The sequence below is a fragment of the Periophthalmus magnuspinnatus genome, chromosome 8 (assembly GCF_009829125.3).
Source record: "Periophthalmus magnuspinnatus isolate fPerMag1 chromosome 8, fPerMag1.2.pri, whole genome shotgun sequence".
NCBI classification, from domain to species: Eukaryota; Metazoa; Chordata; class Actinopteri; order Gobiiformes; family Gobiidae; genus Periophthalmus; species Periophthalmus magnuspinnatus.
Window position 1 is genome coordinate 6,565,351 of NC_047133.1, and position 18,379 is coordinate 6,583,729.

The 18,379-nt window shown below is 48.4% G+C and overlaps 1 protein-coding gene across 1 annotated transcript; it reads right to left on the reverse strand.

Annotated features, from left to right (window-relative positions):
• Positions 1-2,214: 2,214 nt before the first annotated feature.
• On the reverse strand, positions 2,215-15,696 carry LOC117374700 (double C2-like domain-containing protein alpha). The gene is made up of 12 exons (XM_055223441.1): positions 15,610-15,696; positions 14,903-15,089; positions 14,661-14,776; positions 8,741-8,820; positions 7,862-7,936; positions 7,421-7,530; positions 6,708-6,834; positions 5,755-5,814; positions 2,824-3,038; positions 2,638-2,719; positions 2,470-2,566; positions 2,215-2,345 (listed from the first exon to the last, which is right to left on the reverse strand). Exons 1-12 carry the CDS (start codon positions 15,641-15,643, stop codon positions 2,215-2,217), a joined length of 1,314 nt encoding a protein of 437 aa, XP_055079416.1. The 5' UTR covers positions 15,644-15,696.
• Between the last annotated feature and the right edge of the window lie 2,683 nt (positions 15,697-18,379).

Here is an 18,379-nt window from a genome sequence, read left to right on the forward strand (position 1 = left end):
AGAACAGTCCAATACAAAACAGGCAAGATCTGTGTTATTCACATTATTATTATTATTATTATTATTATTATTATTATTATTACAGAGAAAGATGTTGACAGGCGCCTCATGCAACAACAACAAGAGCCTTTAAACCAACCACACAGTTTGAGGCAAAAACACCACCAGAAGTGTGGATTTGGAGGAACAGACAGGAGGAGAGGCAGAGGAGCAGACAAGGACAGACAGGAGCAGACAGGAGGAGAGCAAGAGGAGCAGACAAGGACAGACAGGAGGAGACAGGAGGAGAGCCAGAGGAGTAGACAGGGACAGACAGGAGCAGACAGGAGGAGAGCCAGAGGAGCAGACAGGAGCAGACAGGAGTAGACAGGAGGAGAGCAAGAGGAGCAGACAAGGACAGACAGGAGCAGACAGGAGGAGAGCCAGAGGAGTAGACAGGGACAGACAGGAGCAGACAGGAGCAAACAGGAGGAGAACCACAATAGCAGACAAGGACAGATAGGGGCAGATGGGAGGAGAGCCAGAGGAGCAGACAGAAAGGAGCAGATATGAGGAGCAGATGGGAGGAGAGCCAGAGGAGCAGACAGAGAGGAACAGATATGAGGAGCAGACAGGAGGAGCAGACGGGAGGAGAGCCAGAGGAGCAGACAGAGAGGAGCAGATATGAGGAGCAGATAGGAGGAGCAGACGGGAGGACAGCCAGAGGAGCAGATATGAGGAGCAGACAGGAGGAACAGATATGAGGAGCAGACAGGAGGAGCAGACGGGAGGAAAGCCAGAGGAGCAGATATGAGGAGCAGATAGGAGGAGACAGGAGCAGGCAGAACCAGGAGGCTGTTATAACATCAAGGGCCATCAGTTTAACCTGAGCTGAGACCGGTGAGAGCTCAGGTGGAGTTCACTGTGTAACCGTCAGACTGCAGATGTGTTGACCTTTGACCTGGTTTATGGTTGATATCTTAAAAACTCGATTTAACTCTATGAGAGAATCACTGTTTTTAAATGAATCTCCAAACCTCCGCTTCCCAAATGTTGACCCGTATCACGATGAGTTTGGGATCGGCTCCACAAACTCGTCATATTAATCGTGCGTCTTTAGGGTTGAAAAATGGCTCCACTTTATGAAGATACTGTGAAAAAATCATTTGACTTTTGTTTATTTAAACTGACAGAGAAAACGCAGAACTTTGTGCCAGTTTTAGTTTTTTTGTAGAGATATTAACCATAAACTAGGTCAAAGGTCAACACATCTACAGTTACACAGAGAGAGCTGAGACCTGAGAGCTCTCACCTGTGTCAGCTCAGGTTAAACCATGAGCTGTAGTAGTCATAGTAGTAGTAGTGGTAGTAGTAGTGGTAGTAGTAGTAGTGGTGGTAGTAGTATTCTGTCTGCTGGTCCGTCTGCTCCTCCAGTTCCACATTTTAAAGATTGCGGCCTCTTCTTCACAGACTAGTTTAGGTAATTTCACAGTAAAGTTGAAGAGAAGTGCAATAGAAACAGCAAGATCTGAGAGCATGGGAGGGCATCCAGCTTAGTCCAGCAGTCATCAGAGGGAGGGCATCCGGCGTATTCACAGTCCTCAGATGCATAGTTAGATCATGGAGATAGAGGCATGTTGGTAATTCATGATTTTCATGCGTTTTCTCGAGTGTGCACCAGGGGGCAGTGTTGATCATGAGTCACCAGCACTCACAAGCTGAGGTTTGGAATTTACAGAGAGGGTCCTGGTTTAGTCCTGGTTTAGTCCTGGTTTAGTCCCGGTTTAGTCCTGGTTTAGTCCTGGTTTAGTCCTGGTTTAGTCCTGGTTTAGTCCCAATCAGGTCCAAGTCCAGTCACAGTCTGATCTCAGTCCGGTCACTGTCTAGTCCTGGTTTATTCCTGGTTAATTCCCGGGCCACTCCCAGTCCCGTCCCAGTCTAGTCCCGGTCTAGTCTCGGTCTAGTCCCGGTCCATTCCCGATCCAGTCCTAGTTCAGTCCTGATCTAGTCTTGGTCCAGTCTCGGTCCATTCCCGGTCCAGTCCCAGTCCACTCTTGGTCTAGTCCCGGTCCAGTCCCAGTCCAGTCCTCATCCATTCTTGGACCAGTCCCGGTCCATTCCTGGTAGAGTCACGGTCCAGTCTCGGCCCAGTCTCAGTCCAGTCTCGGTCCAGTCTTGGTCCAGTCTCGGTCCAGTCTCGGTCCAGTCTCAGTCCAGTCACGGCCCAGTCTTGGTCTAGTCCTGGTTCTGGGGCAGTTCGTTGGTCAGAATGTGCCATCTCTCGATCCTCTGGCCTCGGTTCTTCAGACACTCGGTCCAGTGCCTCAGAGCGTCGCCCTGAGACTGAGGCCCCAGACACACGCCGCCTGTGGAGAGAGGGGTCAGAACGTGCCAGATGCCCTCCCAGATGTTGTGGTGTGTCAGATGCCCCCCAGATGTTGTGGTGTAGTTGTATGTGTGTGCCTCCTGTTGGTCAGAGAAGGGACTCACCGATGAAGTCATTGGAGCGCCCGAGGTCGTAGTCCCAAACTGTCACCTCCAGAGTCTTAGCGCTGAGCTCCGACAGAGAGATCTCATAGAAGAACTCCTGAGGATGCACAGACCAGTTTAGTTCTGATTTAGTCCTGGTTTAGTCCTGGTTCAGTCCTGGTTTCTGACCTCGTTGAATTCTGGGTTCAGGGTCTTCTTGAGGACTTGGGTTTTGTGCTTGGATTTCTTCTGCAGGTCGGGCTTCAGGTATCTGCTCAGAGAAACATGATAAGGAGATTTAGTTCTGCTTCAGTCCTGGTTCAGTTCTGGTTTGGTCCTGGTTCAGTCCTGCTTCAGTCCTGGCTCAGGTCTCACATTTTGACGTAGGGGTCGGAGAAACCATTGACGTCCATGGCGGCCAGGTGAGCGCAGCGTTTGACCCCGACATAGAGGCCTGTTTTTGGGGTGTCGGTGAGAGCGACACCCTCCCCCATCTGGAGCTCCGCCGGGTCCTCGGGAGCCGACAGGAACTGGAGGGAGAGCAGCAGGCGCCCCCTCTCCTCCAGACTCTGCAACTGCTCCTTCTCCCACTGACACCAGACAAAAAGATTTAACAATAACAATAATGCATTGGATTTATATTGATTCCTTGCAGCTGCTGTCATCCACATTCTCTAGGAGTGTGATGCTAACTGTAGGCACTGCTCTGTCTGAAGTTCTGATGTAAATCTGAGTTTTGTTTTAACACAATCTGACCATTAAGAATTTATCTGAAGTACAACAGGTGAGCTAATTTATGCTGTTCCCCTCAAATAAGATCGCAGTCCCAAGCTAGTTAGCATTAGCCAACAGTTCTTCAGTGAGTCACTCTTACCTTTTTGTTGAAAATCAAACCCCTAAACATGAACCGGATTGATCACAGGAAAATAAAAATGTGCTGTTTAAATCACTTTGGAGTTTTCAGACTTAATCTTAAAACTTTTTGGTCAGTGTTTGCTAATGTGTGCATCGAGTCTCCATGGAAAATGATAAGCATTCTGCCATAAACATACATGTAGAACACTCCCAGTGTGATGTCACTGCACACTGTCAGTAGCGCTAGACACCCAGAGCTCTCTACAGCTGCCTTCAGTCACTGGAAATAAGAGGCTACTGTGGCCACAGCTGCCCCGGGACAGACTGCCAATCTGCACCACACCACATTCTTACCGGGCAATGTGGGTGTATCTTGCTTAAGGACACAACAACACTTTGCAGTAGAACCACTGGCGCCCCCCTGTGGTATTCCCAGAGGTCTCCCAAAAATAAAACACAACTCCAGGTTTGTGTGTGAGGAGGAAACAACATTAGATCAGAGATCAGTTTGAAATGGGGCTTTAAACATTTAGTCCTGCTCTCTATCTTTGATTTAAACCAGGTCAGTGTTGTTTCCTCATGACTCTGACCTTTCGGGCATTGAGCTTTGACCTTTTGGGCATTGAGCTTTGACCTTTTGGGCATTGAGCTTTGACCTTTTGGGCATTGAGCTTTGACCTTTCAGGCATTCAGCTCTGGACCCTGAACTTTAGCCACACCCCTCGACTTTCTGTCCCTCACAAAGAAAAACACTTAAAAATATTTCAGATCTACATTGAAAAACAAAACCCCCAAAGGTTGAGAGACCTGGTTTAGTCCTGGTTTAGTCCTGGTCAAATCCTGGTTCATTTCTGGTTTAGTCCTGGTCTAGTACTGTTTCATTCCTTGTTCAGTCCCGTTTTAGTCTTGGTTTATTCCTGTTCAGTTCGGGTTTAGTCCTGGTTCAGCCGTGTTTCTGAAAATAATAAGATTTTCACCTGTAGCCTCTGCAGAAAAAACCCCCCCAAAACATCGAAATGCATTACAGATGAGTAAACCCCGCCCCCTCTGATGAGATGACCAATCACAGATGAGTTTTTTCGTCCTCTGGGGCTAGACTGCAGTTTGTGAAGAGTCCTCCAGTTTTGGTTCATTTTTCTCACAAATAAAAATCACATCACATTGTTATTACAGAGAGAGCAGGGCCCTGCAGAACTCCATAGAACTCATGTGGTGATACAGGAAGTGCTCCAATGTGTTTTTAAACACCATACACCTCCACTAGAATCATTTGGATGATTTTAGCTACTGCACTAAAGGTAAAAGGAGCTGTTAACTTGAAAGCTACCACTACGTGACATCACAAAGTAGAACAGAGCATTTTGAGCTTTGGAGATGTAGACAGACTAATAATAAAGGGTTAGTCAAATATATGTGGATGAAACAAAATACAACTCCAGGTCTGTTTTTGAGCAGGTAACAACATTATAACATGGTTCACAATAGTCCATTTTGTGTAATATAGAACCTTTAAACAGCAAAACTCCTATACACCTGTCAGGACTAAACTGGGACTAAACCAGGACCCATAAGTCTACATCAGGACTAGACCAGGCTCAAAGTAGAACCAAATGTTTCTCATAATCCGAGCTCTGACAACATAAATGTACAGTAAAAATAAAGTGTGTTACATAAGGGCTGCATAAATGTGTCCAGAGTATTTCAGTCTAATCTGAATGTTAAGAAGGATTAGTTTGACATGTTTATGTAGAATTGAGCTATATTTCAAACAGAACTATAGGTGGTGCTTATACAGACCTTGCAGGTGCTCAGACAGGTGTTTGTGTAGACCATATATATATATATATATATATATATATATATATATATAGAGAGAGAGAGAGAGAGAGAGAGAGAGAGAGAGAGAGAGAGAGAGAGAGAGAGAGAGAGAGAGAGAGAGAGAGAGAGGAGAGGAGAGGAGAGGAGATAGATAGATCATGCAGGTGCTCAGATACAGTCCTGAGCCTGTCATTCATTCACATATATTTCACACATATTGAGTTCTGAAATATTCATATTTGTGAAATATTTTATCTGTAAGAGATAGATCCATAGACTGTGTATATATGCAGGGTCTGTGAGTACTTGCAGGGTCTGTGAGCGCCTGCAGAGTCTGCGATCGCCTGCAGGGTCTGCGATCGCCTGCAGGGTCTGTGAGCGCCTGCAGGGTCTGTGATCGCCTGCAGGGTCTGATATACAGTGACTATGCTCAGATGGACTGTACTGACTGCTATTTTTTACTCTTTGATTCTTTTTCATGTGTGATTTTTGAATCTATCTATCTGCACAGCCTTCTGAAACTTGTGAAAAGCGTTGACCCTGTAGGTGCTGAAACACAACAGGTGCTCAGACTCGGCAGGTGCTCAGAACTCCAGGTGTTCAGTAAAAGAGTGTAATCTGAAAGAAACAGACCTCACGCAGGTAACAGGAGATTCCTCTGAGAGCCTCTCCAGTCGCTGACGGAGACGGAAGCTGCACATCAGAGAGAGAAAGAAGGCAGAGATGAAGAGAGGGAGAGAGGAAAGAGATGAAGAGGGGGAGAGAGGGAGAGAGGGATCAAGAGGAGAGGGAGAAAAGAGAGAGGGATGAAGTGGGGGAGAGAGGGAGAGAGGGATGAAGAGGGGGAGAGAGGAGAGAGGGATCAAGAGAAGAGGGAGAGAAGAGATAGGGATGAAGTGGGGAAGAGAGGGAGAAAGGAGAGAGGGATCAAGAGGAGGAGAGAGGGAGAGGAGAGAGGGAGAGGAGAGAGGGAGAGAGGAGAGAGGGATTAAGAGGAGGAGAGAGGGAGAGAGGAGAGAGAGATCAAGAGGAGAGGGAGAAAAGAGAGAGGGATGAAGTGGGGGAGAGAGGGAGAGAGGGATGAAGAGGGGGAGAGAGGAAGAGAGGAGAGAGGGATCAAGAGAAGAGGGAGAGAAGAGAGAGGGATGAAGTGGGGAAGAGAGGAAGAAAGGAGAGAGGGATCAAGAGGAGGAGAGAGGGAGAGAGGGAGATAGGAGAGAGGGATTAAGAGGAGGAGAGAGGGAGAGAGGAGAGAGAGATAAAGAGGAGAGGGAGAGAAGAGAGAGGAATGAGGAGGGGGAGAGGGATGAAGACAGGTAGAGAAGGGGAGAGGAGAGAGGGAGAGAGAAGAGGAAAAAGAAGAGAGGGATGAAGAGGAGAAAGGAAAGAGGGAGAGGAAAGAGGGGAGAGAAAGAGAAGGGTCAGAGAGAGAGATTCTGGAAGAGTTTGCGGTGGTCATGAGCAGGTGTGGAAGCGTAATAGTAGTAGTAATAGTATTTGTAGTATACACAGGGGGTGGGTGCTCGAGACAGGTGTAGACCGTTTGTAGTAGTAGTAGTACTAGTAGTAATATTTGTAGTACTCACGGGGGGCGGGTGTTCGAGGCAGGTGTGGAACCGTTTGGGATGGTTCGGTTTGAGTCGTTTCAAAGCTACTCGTGATTCTCCGATGAGCTCATTATGAGTCAGTTTGTCCTCATCACAAACTGTCAACCTGAGACAAGGAGACAGGGAAGGAAGGAGACGAGGGAACGAGGAGACGATGAGACGAGGGGCCAAGGACACCAGGAGGAGATGAGGAGATAAGGAGGCAAGGGGACAAGGAGACGAGGGGAAGAGGAGAAGAGGCAATGAGGGAACAAGGAGACGAGGGGACGAGGAGGAAAGGAGGCAAGGAGGGAAGTAGACAGAGGACGAGGAGGTAATGAGGGAACAAGGGGACAAGGAGATGAGGGGACGATGAGACGAGGGGACAAGGACACCAGGAGGGAAGGAGATGAGGGGACAAGAAGGGAAGGAGACAAGGAGATGAGGGGACAAGGAAGGAAGGAGATGAGGAAACAAGGATAGAAGGAAACAGAGGGACAAGGAAGGAAGGGAAAGAGGGGACAAGGAGGGAAGGAAATGAGGAGAGAGGAAATGAGGAGACATTGACCTCTCCAGGTCTAAAACAGGACTAAACCAGGATTAAACTAGGACTAAACCAGGATTAAACTAGGACTAAACCAGGACTAAACCAGGACTAAACCAGGACTAAACAGGGATTAATCCAGGGCTAAACCTGGTGTAAACCAGGTCACCTGAGGGTCTTGCGGTGCAGGTCTTCGGCTGTGATCCCGGTGTAGGTGAGCTTCTCGTTCCAGGTCGGGTTCAGACTGTTCCGGATTGTCCGAGTCTTCAGTTTATTTGCCTGAAACCACAGACTTTATAAAGACTGAGCCCCTAAGCACTTCCTGTTTGGAACGTCGCACAAGTAAAGAACAGTCTGGGAATTTACACACTCAGAGTTAGGACTGTGGTAGTAGTAGTAACAGTAGTAGTAGTAGCAGTAGTACCAGTAGCAGTGATAACAGTAGTAGTAGTACTAGTAGCAGTAGTAGTAGCTGTAGTATAAGAAGTAGTATTAGCAATAGCAGTAGTAGCAGTAGTAGCCATAGGAGTAGTAGTAGTACTAGTAGTAGCAGCAGCAATAGTAGTAGCAGTAGCAGTAGCAGTAGCAGTACTATTAGTAGTAGTAGTACCTTACATGCCCCGGGCAGCAGGTGCAGTTTGACATAAGGATCTGCCAGACCATTGAAGTCCATGGGCTTCAGACCCTGAAACAGACCAGAACCAGGATCAGATACAAGTCTGTTTATGAGATCCTTCCATTATGTCCCACTTGTCCAGGCCGGGTCGTGGGGGCAGCAGTCTAAGCAGGGACTCCCAGACTTCCCTCACCCTGGACACGTCCTCCAGCTCCTCCGGTGGAACTCCAAGCCGTTCCCAAGCCAGAGAGACATAGTCCCTCTAGCGTGTCCTGGGTCTTCCCCGGGGCCTCCTTCCGGTGGGACATGCTCGGAACACCTCCCCAGGGAGGCGTCCAGGAGCCATCCTGAACAGATGCCCCAGCCACCTCAGCTGGCTCCTCTTGATATGGAGGAGCAGTGGCTCTACTCCGAGCTCCTCACCCTATCTATAACGGAGCTGATTTTCATCTCAGCCTCTTCACACTTGGCTGCAAACCGCCCCAGTGTCTGCTGCAGATCCTGGCTCTATGAATCCATCAGGAAACATCATCTGCAAAAAGAGATGAGATCCTGTGGTCCCCAAACCGGACCCCGTCCGGCCCCTGGCTGCGCCTAGAAATTCTGTCCATAAATACAATGAACAGAACCGGTGACAAAGGGCAGCCCTGTGGAGTCCAACATGCACCAGGACCAGGTCTGACTGACTGTTGTACTTCAGATAAGTCTGTTTTTTTCATAATCAGACTGTGTTAAAACAAAACTCAGATTAAAGTCTAACTTGAGTAACAGAACTTCAGACAGAGCAGTGCCTCTAGTTAGCATCCACCTTCTGCCTGATGTTTGTATCATGTTTGTGTATATTTATAACCTCGTGTCTGGATGGTGTTTTACCTTGGCTCTGAGCACAGTGCAGTGCAGCTGACTGGAAAACTGCTCATACAACAAGTCAAACTCCAGAGTCCCCAGGGCCGCTGGAGAGAGGGAGGAAAAGAGGAGAGAGGGAGGACAAGAGGAGACAGGGAGGACAAGAGGAGACAGGGAGGACAAGAGGAGACAGGGAGGACAAGAGGAGAGAGGGAGGACAAGAGGAGACAGGGAGGAAAAGAAGAGAGAGGGAGGAAAAGAGGAGAGAGGGAGGACAAGAGGAGATAGGGAGGACAAGAGGAGACAGGGAGGAAAAGAGGAGACAGGGAGGACAAGAGGAGACAGGGAGGACAAGATGAGACAGGGAGGAAAAGAGGAGAGAGGGAGGACAAGAACAGAGAGGGAGGACAAGAGGAGACAGGGATGAAAATAGGAGACAGGGACAAAAATAGAAGAGATGGAGAGAAGGAAGAGAAGAGAGAGGGAGAAAAAAAGGAGCAGGGGAGAGAAGGAAGAGAAGAGAGAGGGAAGAGAGGAGGAGAGAGAGTTATTATATAAACAATAAAATATATGGACAATAGAGCTGGACCTGCCCCATCCTTCAATGGACCAGACTTCAGGATCCGGGTCAGGACTCAGATCTGGTTATGATCCTGGTCCTGACTCAGATCTGGTTATGATCCTGGTCCTGACTCAGATCTGGTTATGATCCTGGTCCTGACTCAGATCTGGTTATGATCCTGGTCCTGACTCAGATCTGGTTATGATCCTGGTCAGGACATTTCTGAGGGAAACATCGTCGGCTCCAAACAAGTTCTACCAAGACCAATTACCCCAGAGCAGAGAGAACATGACACAGAGACCTGTACTGAAGTGGTCCACACCAGACCAGGTTTGGACCTGGTTTAGTCCTTGTTCAGTCCTGGTTTAGTCCTGGTTCAGTCCTGGTTCAGTCCTTGTTCAGTCCTGGTTTAGTCCTGGTTCAGTCCTGGTTCAGTCCTGGTTTAGTCCTGGTTCAGTCCTGGTTCAGTCCTGGTTCAGTCCTGGTTCAGTCCTGGTTCAGTCCTGGTTTAGTCCTGGTTTATCTTGGTAAAACATTTATAAAACAGCTCTCATCTGAAGAATCGTCTCTTCTGACTGTGGAAGAACAACGAGGAACAAACAAAGAGGATTAACTTCAGATGCCCTCCCACGCTCTGAATATAAACCAAGACCAAACCAGGACTACACTCTAAAAATATCATCAGCTTCTTGCATTATGTACAACAGCTTCACACTGCAATATGTCTCTGAAACTAAAAACAGCAGTGAGGGAAAAGACTTGGTTTAATTCTGGTTTAGTTCTGGTTTAGTTGTGGTTTAGTCGTGGGTCAGTCCTGGTTCAGTCCTGGTTCAGTCCTGATTTGGTTCTAGTTTGGTCCTGGTTTGGTCCTGGTTTGGTCCTGGTTTGGTCCTGGTTTGGTCCTGGTTTGGTCCTAGTTTAGCCCTGATTCAGTCCTGGTTCAGTCCTGATTCAGTTCTTGTTTAGTTCTGGTTCAGTCCTGGTTCAGTCCTGATTCAGTTCTTGTTTAGTTCTGGTTCAGTCCTGGTTCAGTCCTGGTTTAGTTCTGGTTCAGTCCTGGTTTAGTCCTGGTTTAGTTCTGGTTCAGTCCTGGTTCAGTCCTGGTTTAGTTCTGGTTCAGTCCTGGTTCAGTCCTGATTCAGTTCTTGTTTAGTCCTGGTTTAGTCCTGGTTTGGTTCTGGATTAATGAGAGGCAGATGTTAAGTCACTGCTGGAGTTTGTGTGGGTGGATCCACAGAGCAGACACCGGCCACTTTATTAGGTACAGAGGGAAAATATCCTGGTCTAGTCCTGGTTTAGTCCTGGTCCTTTTTCATGAGGTTAGTCCTGGTTTAGTCCTAGTTTAGTCCTGGTTTAGTCCTGGTTCAGTTGTGGTTCAGACCTGTTTCTCTCTTTGATCATGACAGATTTTTGTGTCTCAGTGAAATATTTGTCAGATTTTGGGGAAATCCTCAGAAGATGAAGGTTTGATTATTTTCTGATGAAACGTGAAGCGAAATGACAGAAAGAAAAAAAGAGCCACAGGCAGACTGCACTAAGAGAGAGAGCAGGACTCAAACCCACAACCTCCTGGTGAGAGGGAGAACAGGATAACCACTCTGCCATAATAACTTTCACCATCTCAGTTTGAACGGAAGAGTACAGACATGGCCTTGGGCGTTCCCCTGTCTCCTTTCTCTCCTCTCCGACTTCCATCCCTCTCTTTCTCCCCCCCTTCCCTCCATCCCTTCCCTCCGTCCCTTCCCTCCGTCCCTTCCCTCCGTCCCTTCCCTCCGTCCCTTCCCTCCATCCCTTCCCCCTCCCTCCATCTCTCTCTCCCTCTCTTCTTCGCTCTTTCTCCCCCCTCCTTCTCCCTCCCTCCCTTTTTCTCCCCTATCCCTCTCTGTCCTCTTTCACTCTCCTCTCCCCCTCCCCCTCGTTCCCTCTCTCTCCTCTTTCTCTCTCCCCCTCTTTCCCTCTCTCTCTTCTTTCTCTCTCCTCCCTCCATCCTTCCCTCTCCCTCTTTCCCTCTCTCTTCTCGTTCTCTTCTCCCCTTTTTCTTCCATTCTCCTTCTCCCTTCCTCCCTTTCTCTCTCCCTCCCCCTCTCTCTCATCTTTCTCTTCTCCCCTCTTTCTTCCGTTCTCCTTCTCCCTTCCTCTCTTTCTCTCTGCCTCCCTCTCTCTCCCTCTCTCTCGTCTTTCTCTTCTACCCCCTTTCTTCCGTTCTCCTTCTCTCTCCCTCTCTTTCTCTCTCCTCCACCCCTCTCTCCCTCTCTCTCCTCCTTCTCTTCTCCCCTCTTTCTTCCATTCTCCTTCTCCCTTCCTCTCTCTCCTCTCCTCCCCCTCTCTCCCTCCCTGTCCTCTTTCCCTCTCTTCTTCTCTCCCTCTTTCCGTTGTCGTGCGCATTAATATTTCATGAGAGTTGGTCTGGAGGATACGTTTGTTTGGGCAGTTTTTTAGTTAAATGAGACTCAAGAGATGCAACAGAATCAATGTTACAGACGAAGGGATAAAAGAGAAGAGGGAGAAAGAGAAGAGACGGAGGAGGGGGAGAGACAGGGAGGAGAGACAGATGGAGGAGGGGAGGAGAGCGGGAGTAGGGGAAGAGACAGAGGGAGGAGAGACGGAGGAGGAGGCGAGAGCGGGAGGAGGGGAAGAGGTGAGGAGGAGAGAGAGGGGAGGAGGAGAGAGAGGGGAGGAGGAGAGAGGGAGGGGAAGAGGGAGGAAAGGAGGAGAGGAGGGGAAGAGGGAGGAGGGGAGGAGGAGGGAAGGAGGAGAGAGGGAGGAGGGGAGGAGGAGGAGGGGAAGAGGGAGGAGAGGAGGAGGGAGGGGAAGGGGGAGGAGAGAGGGAGGAGGGGAGGAGGGAGGGGAAGAGGGAGGAAAGGAGGAGAGGAGGGGAAGAGGGAGGAGGGGAGGAGGGAGGGAGGGAGGGAGGAGGAGGAAGGGGAAGAGGGAGGAGTGGAGGAGAGAGGGAGGAGGGGAGGAGCAGGGAGGGGAAGAGGGAGGAGGTGAGGAGGAGGGAGAGGACAGAGAGCGAGGAGGAGAGGAGTTGCTGGTGCATTGATGAGTGAAGCAGTTAATTAAAAAAACAGGAGAACTGGTGTTTCAGTAACAACACCCCAGGACTAGAATGGGACCAAACCAGGACTAAACCAGGACTAAACCAGGACTAAACCAGGACTAAACCAGGACTAAACCAGGACTAATCCAGGACTAATCCAGGACTAAACCAGGACTAATCCAGGACTAATCCAGGACTAAACCAGGACTAATCCAGGACTAAACCAGGACTAAACCAGGACTAATCCAGGACTAAACCAGGACTAAACCAGGACTAAACCAGGACTAATCCAGGACTAAACCAGGACTAAACCAGGACTAAACCAGGACTAATCCAGGACTAAACCAGGACTAAACCAGGACTAAACCAGGACTAATCCAGGACTAAACCAGGACTAAACCAGGACTAGAATGGGACCAAACCAGGACTAAACCAGGACTAATCCAGGACTAAACCAGGACTAAACCAGGACTAATCCAGGACTAACCCAGGACTAAACCAGGACTAAACCAGGACTAAACCAGGACTAATCCAGGACTAAACCAGGACTAAACCAGGACTAAACCAGGACTAAACCAGGACTAATCCAGGACTAATCCAGGACTAAACCAGGACTAATCCAGGACTAATCCAGGACTAATCCAGGACTAAACCAGGACTAAACCAGGACTAAACCAGGACTAATCCAGGACTAAACCAGGACTAAACCAGGACTAAACCAGGACTAATCCAGGACTAAACCAGGACTAAACCAGGACTAAACCAGGACTAATCCAGGACTAAACCAGGACTAAACCAGGACTAGAATGGGACCAAACCAGGACTAAACCAGGACTAATCCAGGACTAAACCAGGACTAAACCAGGACTAATCCAGGACTAACCCAGGACTAAACCAGGACTAAACCAGGACTAAACCAGGACTAATCCAGGACTAAACCAGGTCTAAACCAGGACTAAACCAGGACTAATCCAGGACTAATCCAGGACTAAACTAAACTCTGAACTAAGCTTTGAAAGGTCTGAGGTCTTTGAGGGAAGAGATTTGACTATTTTTGTTTTAAATAACAATAATTAAAAGTTTGTCTTGTTTAGATTTTGACTCATTAAAAGTCTCTGTGATGAAGCGTCGTCTCCCTCTCCTTCTCTCCTCCTCTCCCTCCCTCCCCCTCTCCTTCTCTTCTTCTCCGGGGACACACTGACTCTTTTATTAATATTTGGCACCATTATGTTTTGTCTGTGACTGAACTTCTTTATTCAATAAAAAATTTAAAAGTGCTTTTAAGTCTGTTCCCTGACAAGGTTCTCATGAGGGAGTGATTGCCGAAAGTTATTTAGTTCAGTAAATTATAATTGGAAGCCATTTTGTATTTCTTTTTGAAGATAATAATAAAAAAAAAACCCCAAACCAAATCAGGATCAATCAACCTGAGGGAAAAATCTGTCCCCATCCTGGAGGTGAAATCTGAAGATGAACCAAAGATGGTGCTGTGTTGTTTTGGTACTTCTTGATACTGGCCTAGCTCCTCCCACCATGTTACGACAGAAATGTGACCTACGCGATCAGTTCTGACCGATCAGAGCGATGCAGCTTCAGCCCTGTCAGAACACGGGCAGTTTGAATTCACATAAATGCATTGGGCTCTATGTTCAGGTCAAAGGTCAGAGATCAGGTCAACTCTAACGCACTGTGCTCTTTCTGGGAGCTGCAGAACCTGGAGCTGCCACTAGTCAAACTCGCCCCGGGACAGAGGGGCGTGTCTTATCCAGGTCTGATTATAGATCCATGTGCCCAGCCCTGTTGTATAAATGATATAAGAATAATATGAATAAACCACAGACTGTACAGAGAAGTGTTCTGAGGGAGTGTGAGGCCAGCAGTTAAAGCGGCTAATCTGGAGTCCGTTTCCAGATATCGCAACCAAAGAGCCAATGTTCATATCTTGATTTTGGGACTAAATAGCAAAATAAAAACCACCAGATCATGTAGAGCAGGTTGATATGAACATTTTAAGACCAAACGACGAGCCTGACAGCAGCAGTCACAAAGAAAGGGGCCATGCTTTTTACATAGAAAGTGAACTGGAGTCAGAGTCAGCCAGAACCGCACCCATGCTCACTTCCTGTTTGGAACGTGGCGGCTAGCAGGTTAGCTACGTCCATTTCTATGTACAGTCTGTGGTCAGCTTTAGTTCAGTATAACTGAAAGACATTTTGTTTCTTTTTAAAGATAACAATTGGATCAAAAATCAGGATCAATTAACATGTGTTCATTTTGTTGCCATGTCGACAGCCCCACATCAGAACTAATATAAACCATAAGAATAAACCATGTGTGCTTCTTACTGCAGTCGTCGCTGTCAGAGCTGTGCATCTCCACCGACGTGTCCACGCTGCTGTTCAGAGACGAGCCTCGAGGGGGCAGCAGCGAGGGGGCGGGGCTGAGGCAGGAGGGGGCGGGGCTCAGGGGTCCATGGGACGGGCTCAGTGTGTAGGGATAGGGGCTCAGGGGTCCATGGGAGGGGCTCAGTGTGAAAGGGGAGGGGCTGGTGGGGTAGGGGGTGGGGCTAAGTGGGGCGTGGCTGGGCGTAGGGGAGGTGGGGAAAGGGGAGGGGGCAGTACTAAAGGGGGCGGGGTTAGGGGAGGTGGGGGACAGTCGGGGGAAGTAGGCGGAGATGGTTCTGATTGGTCGGATGGGTCCCGGGCACACGTCGATGGCCATGTGCTCCTGGATGGAAATACTGAGCCTCGGAGCGCGACGCAGAGACACAGCGTCTGAGGAGAGAGACCCGTGTTAGACGTGATTTAGACCTGGGTTAAACCTGATTTAGATTTAATTTAATGTCAGAATTCGAGTCTGTAACCACTGAGCCCATCAGTGATAGGTCTGGATTAAACCACGGTGAAATTAGGGCTCAGTCCGGGTTTAGTCAGGGTTCAGTCCAGGTCATATCCGGGTTCAGTCTGGGTTTAATCCAGGTTTAGTTCGGGTTTAGTCCGGGTTTAATCCAGGTTTAATCCAGGTTTGAGTTGGATTTAGTCTGGGTTTAGTCCAAATTTAGTCCAGGTTTAGTCTGGGTTTAGTCCTAGTTCTATTCACAGTGTAAAACCAATGTCTCCTGACTCTGCAGGACTTTATTGAACAGGATACAGATCAGGATTTAACCTAAACCAGGACTAAACCAGGACTAAACCAGGACTAAACCAGGACTAAACCAGGACTAAACCAGGACTAAACCAGGACTAAACCAGGACTAAACCAGCATTCAAATAGCATGACAAATCCAACACTTACCTTTGTAGTTTTCTTTCCTCTGTCCCTCCTTCATGTTCACTTCTTTCCTTTCCTTCTTTCTTGGTCCTTGTCTCCTTCCTCCCTTTGTTCACTCATCCTCTGAAAACCAGAGCAAAATCAGAAACCAGGTCTAAATCAGGACTAAACCAGGTCTGAACCATAGACTGGTGTAAACCAGGGCCAAATCAAGACTAAAACAGGTCTAAACAAGGACTGAACCAGGTCTAAAGCAGCACTGAATCAGAACTAAACCAGAATTAGACCAGGATTAAACCAGGACTAAACCAGGACTAAACCAGGACTCAACCAGGAGCAAACCAGATATAAACCAGGTCTGAACCATAGACTGGTCTAAACCAGGGCCAAATCAGGACTAAAATAAATCTAAACAAGGACTGAACCAGATCTAAACCAGGTCCAAACTAAAGCAGAACTAAAATTGTGCAAAACCAGAATCAACAGTAAAATCAAACAAGCAGAAAAAGACACACGAAAGAGAAGTGAAAGATCTCAAGCATGCAAGGAAACAAGAGGACAAGGAGCTAGGAGACAAGGAGCAAGGAGACAAGGAAACAAGGAGAAAAGGAGAAAAGAAGCGAGGAGAAAAGGAGAAAAGAAGCAAGGAGACAAGGATCTAGGAGACAAGGAGACAGAGAAGGAAAGGAGAGGAGGTAGAAGGCGAGAGTAGTGTCCTCACCGCAGAGAAGAGATTCCTTCAGTGGAACAGGTGGAACAGAGCACGAGCGGATGAGCTTCACTCTCATCCTCCTCTCTCACTCTCTCTCTCTCTGTCACTCTCTCTCCCCTCCTCCATCTCTCTCTCTCTCTCCTCATCCTCTCTCCTTCTCCTCATTCTCCTCCTCTGTCTCTCTCCTCCTCTTTTCTCCTCTCCCTCCACTTTCTCTCCCCGTGTCTCTCTTTCCTCCCTCTCTCCATCTCTCTCTCTTTCTTCTTTATACCTTCTCGATCTCTCTCTTTCCTCTTCCTCTCCCCTTCTCTCCTTCTCTCGTTCATTCTCTTGTCCTCTTTTTCCTCTGTGTAAAAAAGTGTTGCATCAGAATATAAATTATACATGTAATATTTGTTACATTAAGCAGAGGCTTAATAAACCTGAACAACAGGAATCTGCATCTGTGTGTGTGTGTGTGTGGGGGGGGGGGTGTCGGGGTGTGTGTGTGTGTGTGGGGGGGGGGGTCTGTGGGGGTGTGTCTGTGTGTGTACATCAGTGTGTGGGTGTGTGTGTGTGTGTGTGTGCATGTGTGTCGGGGTGTGTGTGTGGGTGTGTGTCAGTGTGTGTGTGCGTGTCGGGGTGTGTGTGTGTGTGTGTGTCGGGGGGTGTGTGGGGGTGTGTGTGGGGGTGTGTGTGTGTGTGTGTGTGTGCGTGTCGGGGTGTGTGTGTGTGTGTCGGGGTGTGTGTGTCAGTGTGTGTGTCAGTGTGTGGGGGTGTGTCTGTGTGTGTGCATCAGTGTGTGGGTGTGTGTATGCATGTGTGTCGGTGTGTGTGTGGGGGTGTGTGTGTCAGTGTGTGTGTGTGTGCGTGTCAGTGTGTGTGTCGGGGTGTGTGTGTGCGTGTGTCGGGGTGTGTGTGTCAGTGTGTGTGTCGGTGTGTGGGGGTGTGTCTGTGTGTGTGTATCAGTGGGTGTGTGTGTGTGGGGGGGGTGCATGTGTGTCGGTGTGTGTGTGTGTCTGTGGGAGGGGCCAATAGCTCAGACTTGTAGTCTCATGTCTGTCCCAGGGCAGCTGTGGCTATAACTGTGGATTGAAAGACTACTGCAGCTGTCTGTCAGCGTTACCATCTTTCTCTCCTTCTTTCCTTCCCTCCATCCTCCCTTTTCTCCTTTCTCCCTTCTTCCCTTCCTTCTCTTTTTCTTCCTTTCTCGTTTCTCTCCTCCCGTCCTTCCATCTTTCCATCCTTTATTCCTTCTGGCCTTGCTTTCCTCCTTCCTTCTCCAGGTCTAAACCAGGTCTAAACCAGGTCTAAACTAGGTCTAAACCAGGACTAAACCAGGACTAAACCATGTCTAAACCAGGACTAAACCAGGTCTAAACCAGGTCTAAACCAGGTCTAAACCAGGACTAAACCAGGTCTAAACCAGGACTAAACCATGTCTAAACCAGGTCTAAACCATGTCTAAACCATGTCTAAACCAGGACTAAACCAGGACTAAACCAGGTCTAAACCAGGTATAAACCAGGACTAAACCAGGACTAAACCAGGTCTAAACTAGGACTAAACCAGGTCTAAACCAGGACTAAACCATGTCTAAACCAGGTCTAAACCAGGACTAAACCAGGACTAAACCAGGACTAAACCAGGACTAAACCATGTCTAAACCAGGTCTAAACCAGGACTAAACCAGGACTAAACCAGGACTAAACCAGGACTAAACCATGTCTAAACCAGATCTAAACCAGGTCTATTTTCTTGCTGTTCCTGTGGTTTCTCGTTAAAGCCTCATTACAGATAATAAAAGGCAGGATTAGATTAGTCCAGGTGTAATCGAGTCAGACTCAAGAAACCCCCGTCTCCTATCTCCTTGTCTCCTACCCCCTTGTCTCCTACCTCCTTGTCTCCTACCTCCTTGTCTCCTACCTCCTTGTCTCCTACCTCCTTGTCTCCTACCTCCTTGTCTCCTACCCCCCTGTCTCCTATCTCCTTGTCTCCTACCCCCTTGTCTCCTACCTCCTTGTCTCCTACCTCCTTGTCTCCTACCCCCCTGTCTCCTACCCCCCTGTCTCCTACCTCCTTGTCTCCTACCCCCCTGTCTCC

What these genes read in the sequence shown, in the direction of transcription:
- LOC117374700 (XM_055223441.1), bottom strand. Translation starts at nt 15,643, where the DNA reads ATGAAGGAGGGACAGAGGAAAGAAAACTACAAAG. An exon ending in GAGGAAAGAAAACTACAAAG is followed by an intron (nt 15,090 to 15,609) that starts GTAAGTGTTGGA and finishes CTCTCTCCTCAG; the next exon opens with ACGCTGTGTCTCTGCGTCGC. An exon ending in GCCTCGAACACCCGCCCCCC is followed by an intron (nt 5,815 to 6,707) that starts GTGAGTACTACA and finishes TCTGATGTGCAG; the next exon opens with CTTCCGTCTCCGTCAGCGAC.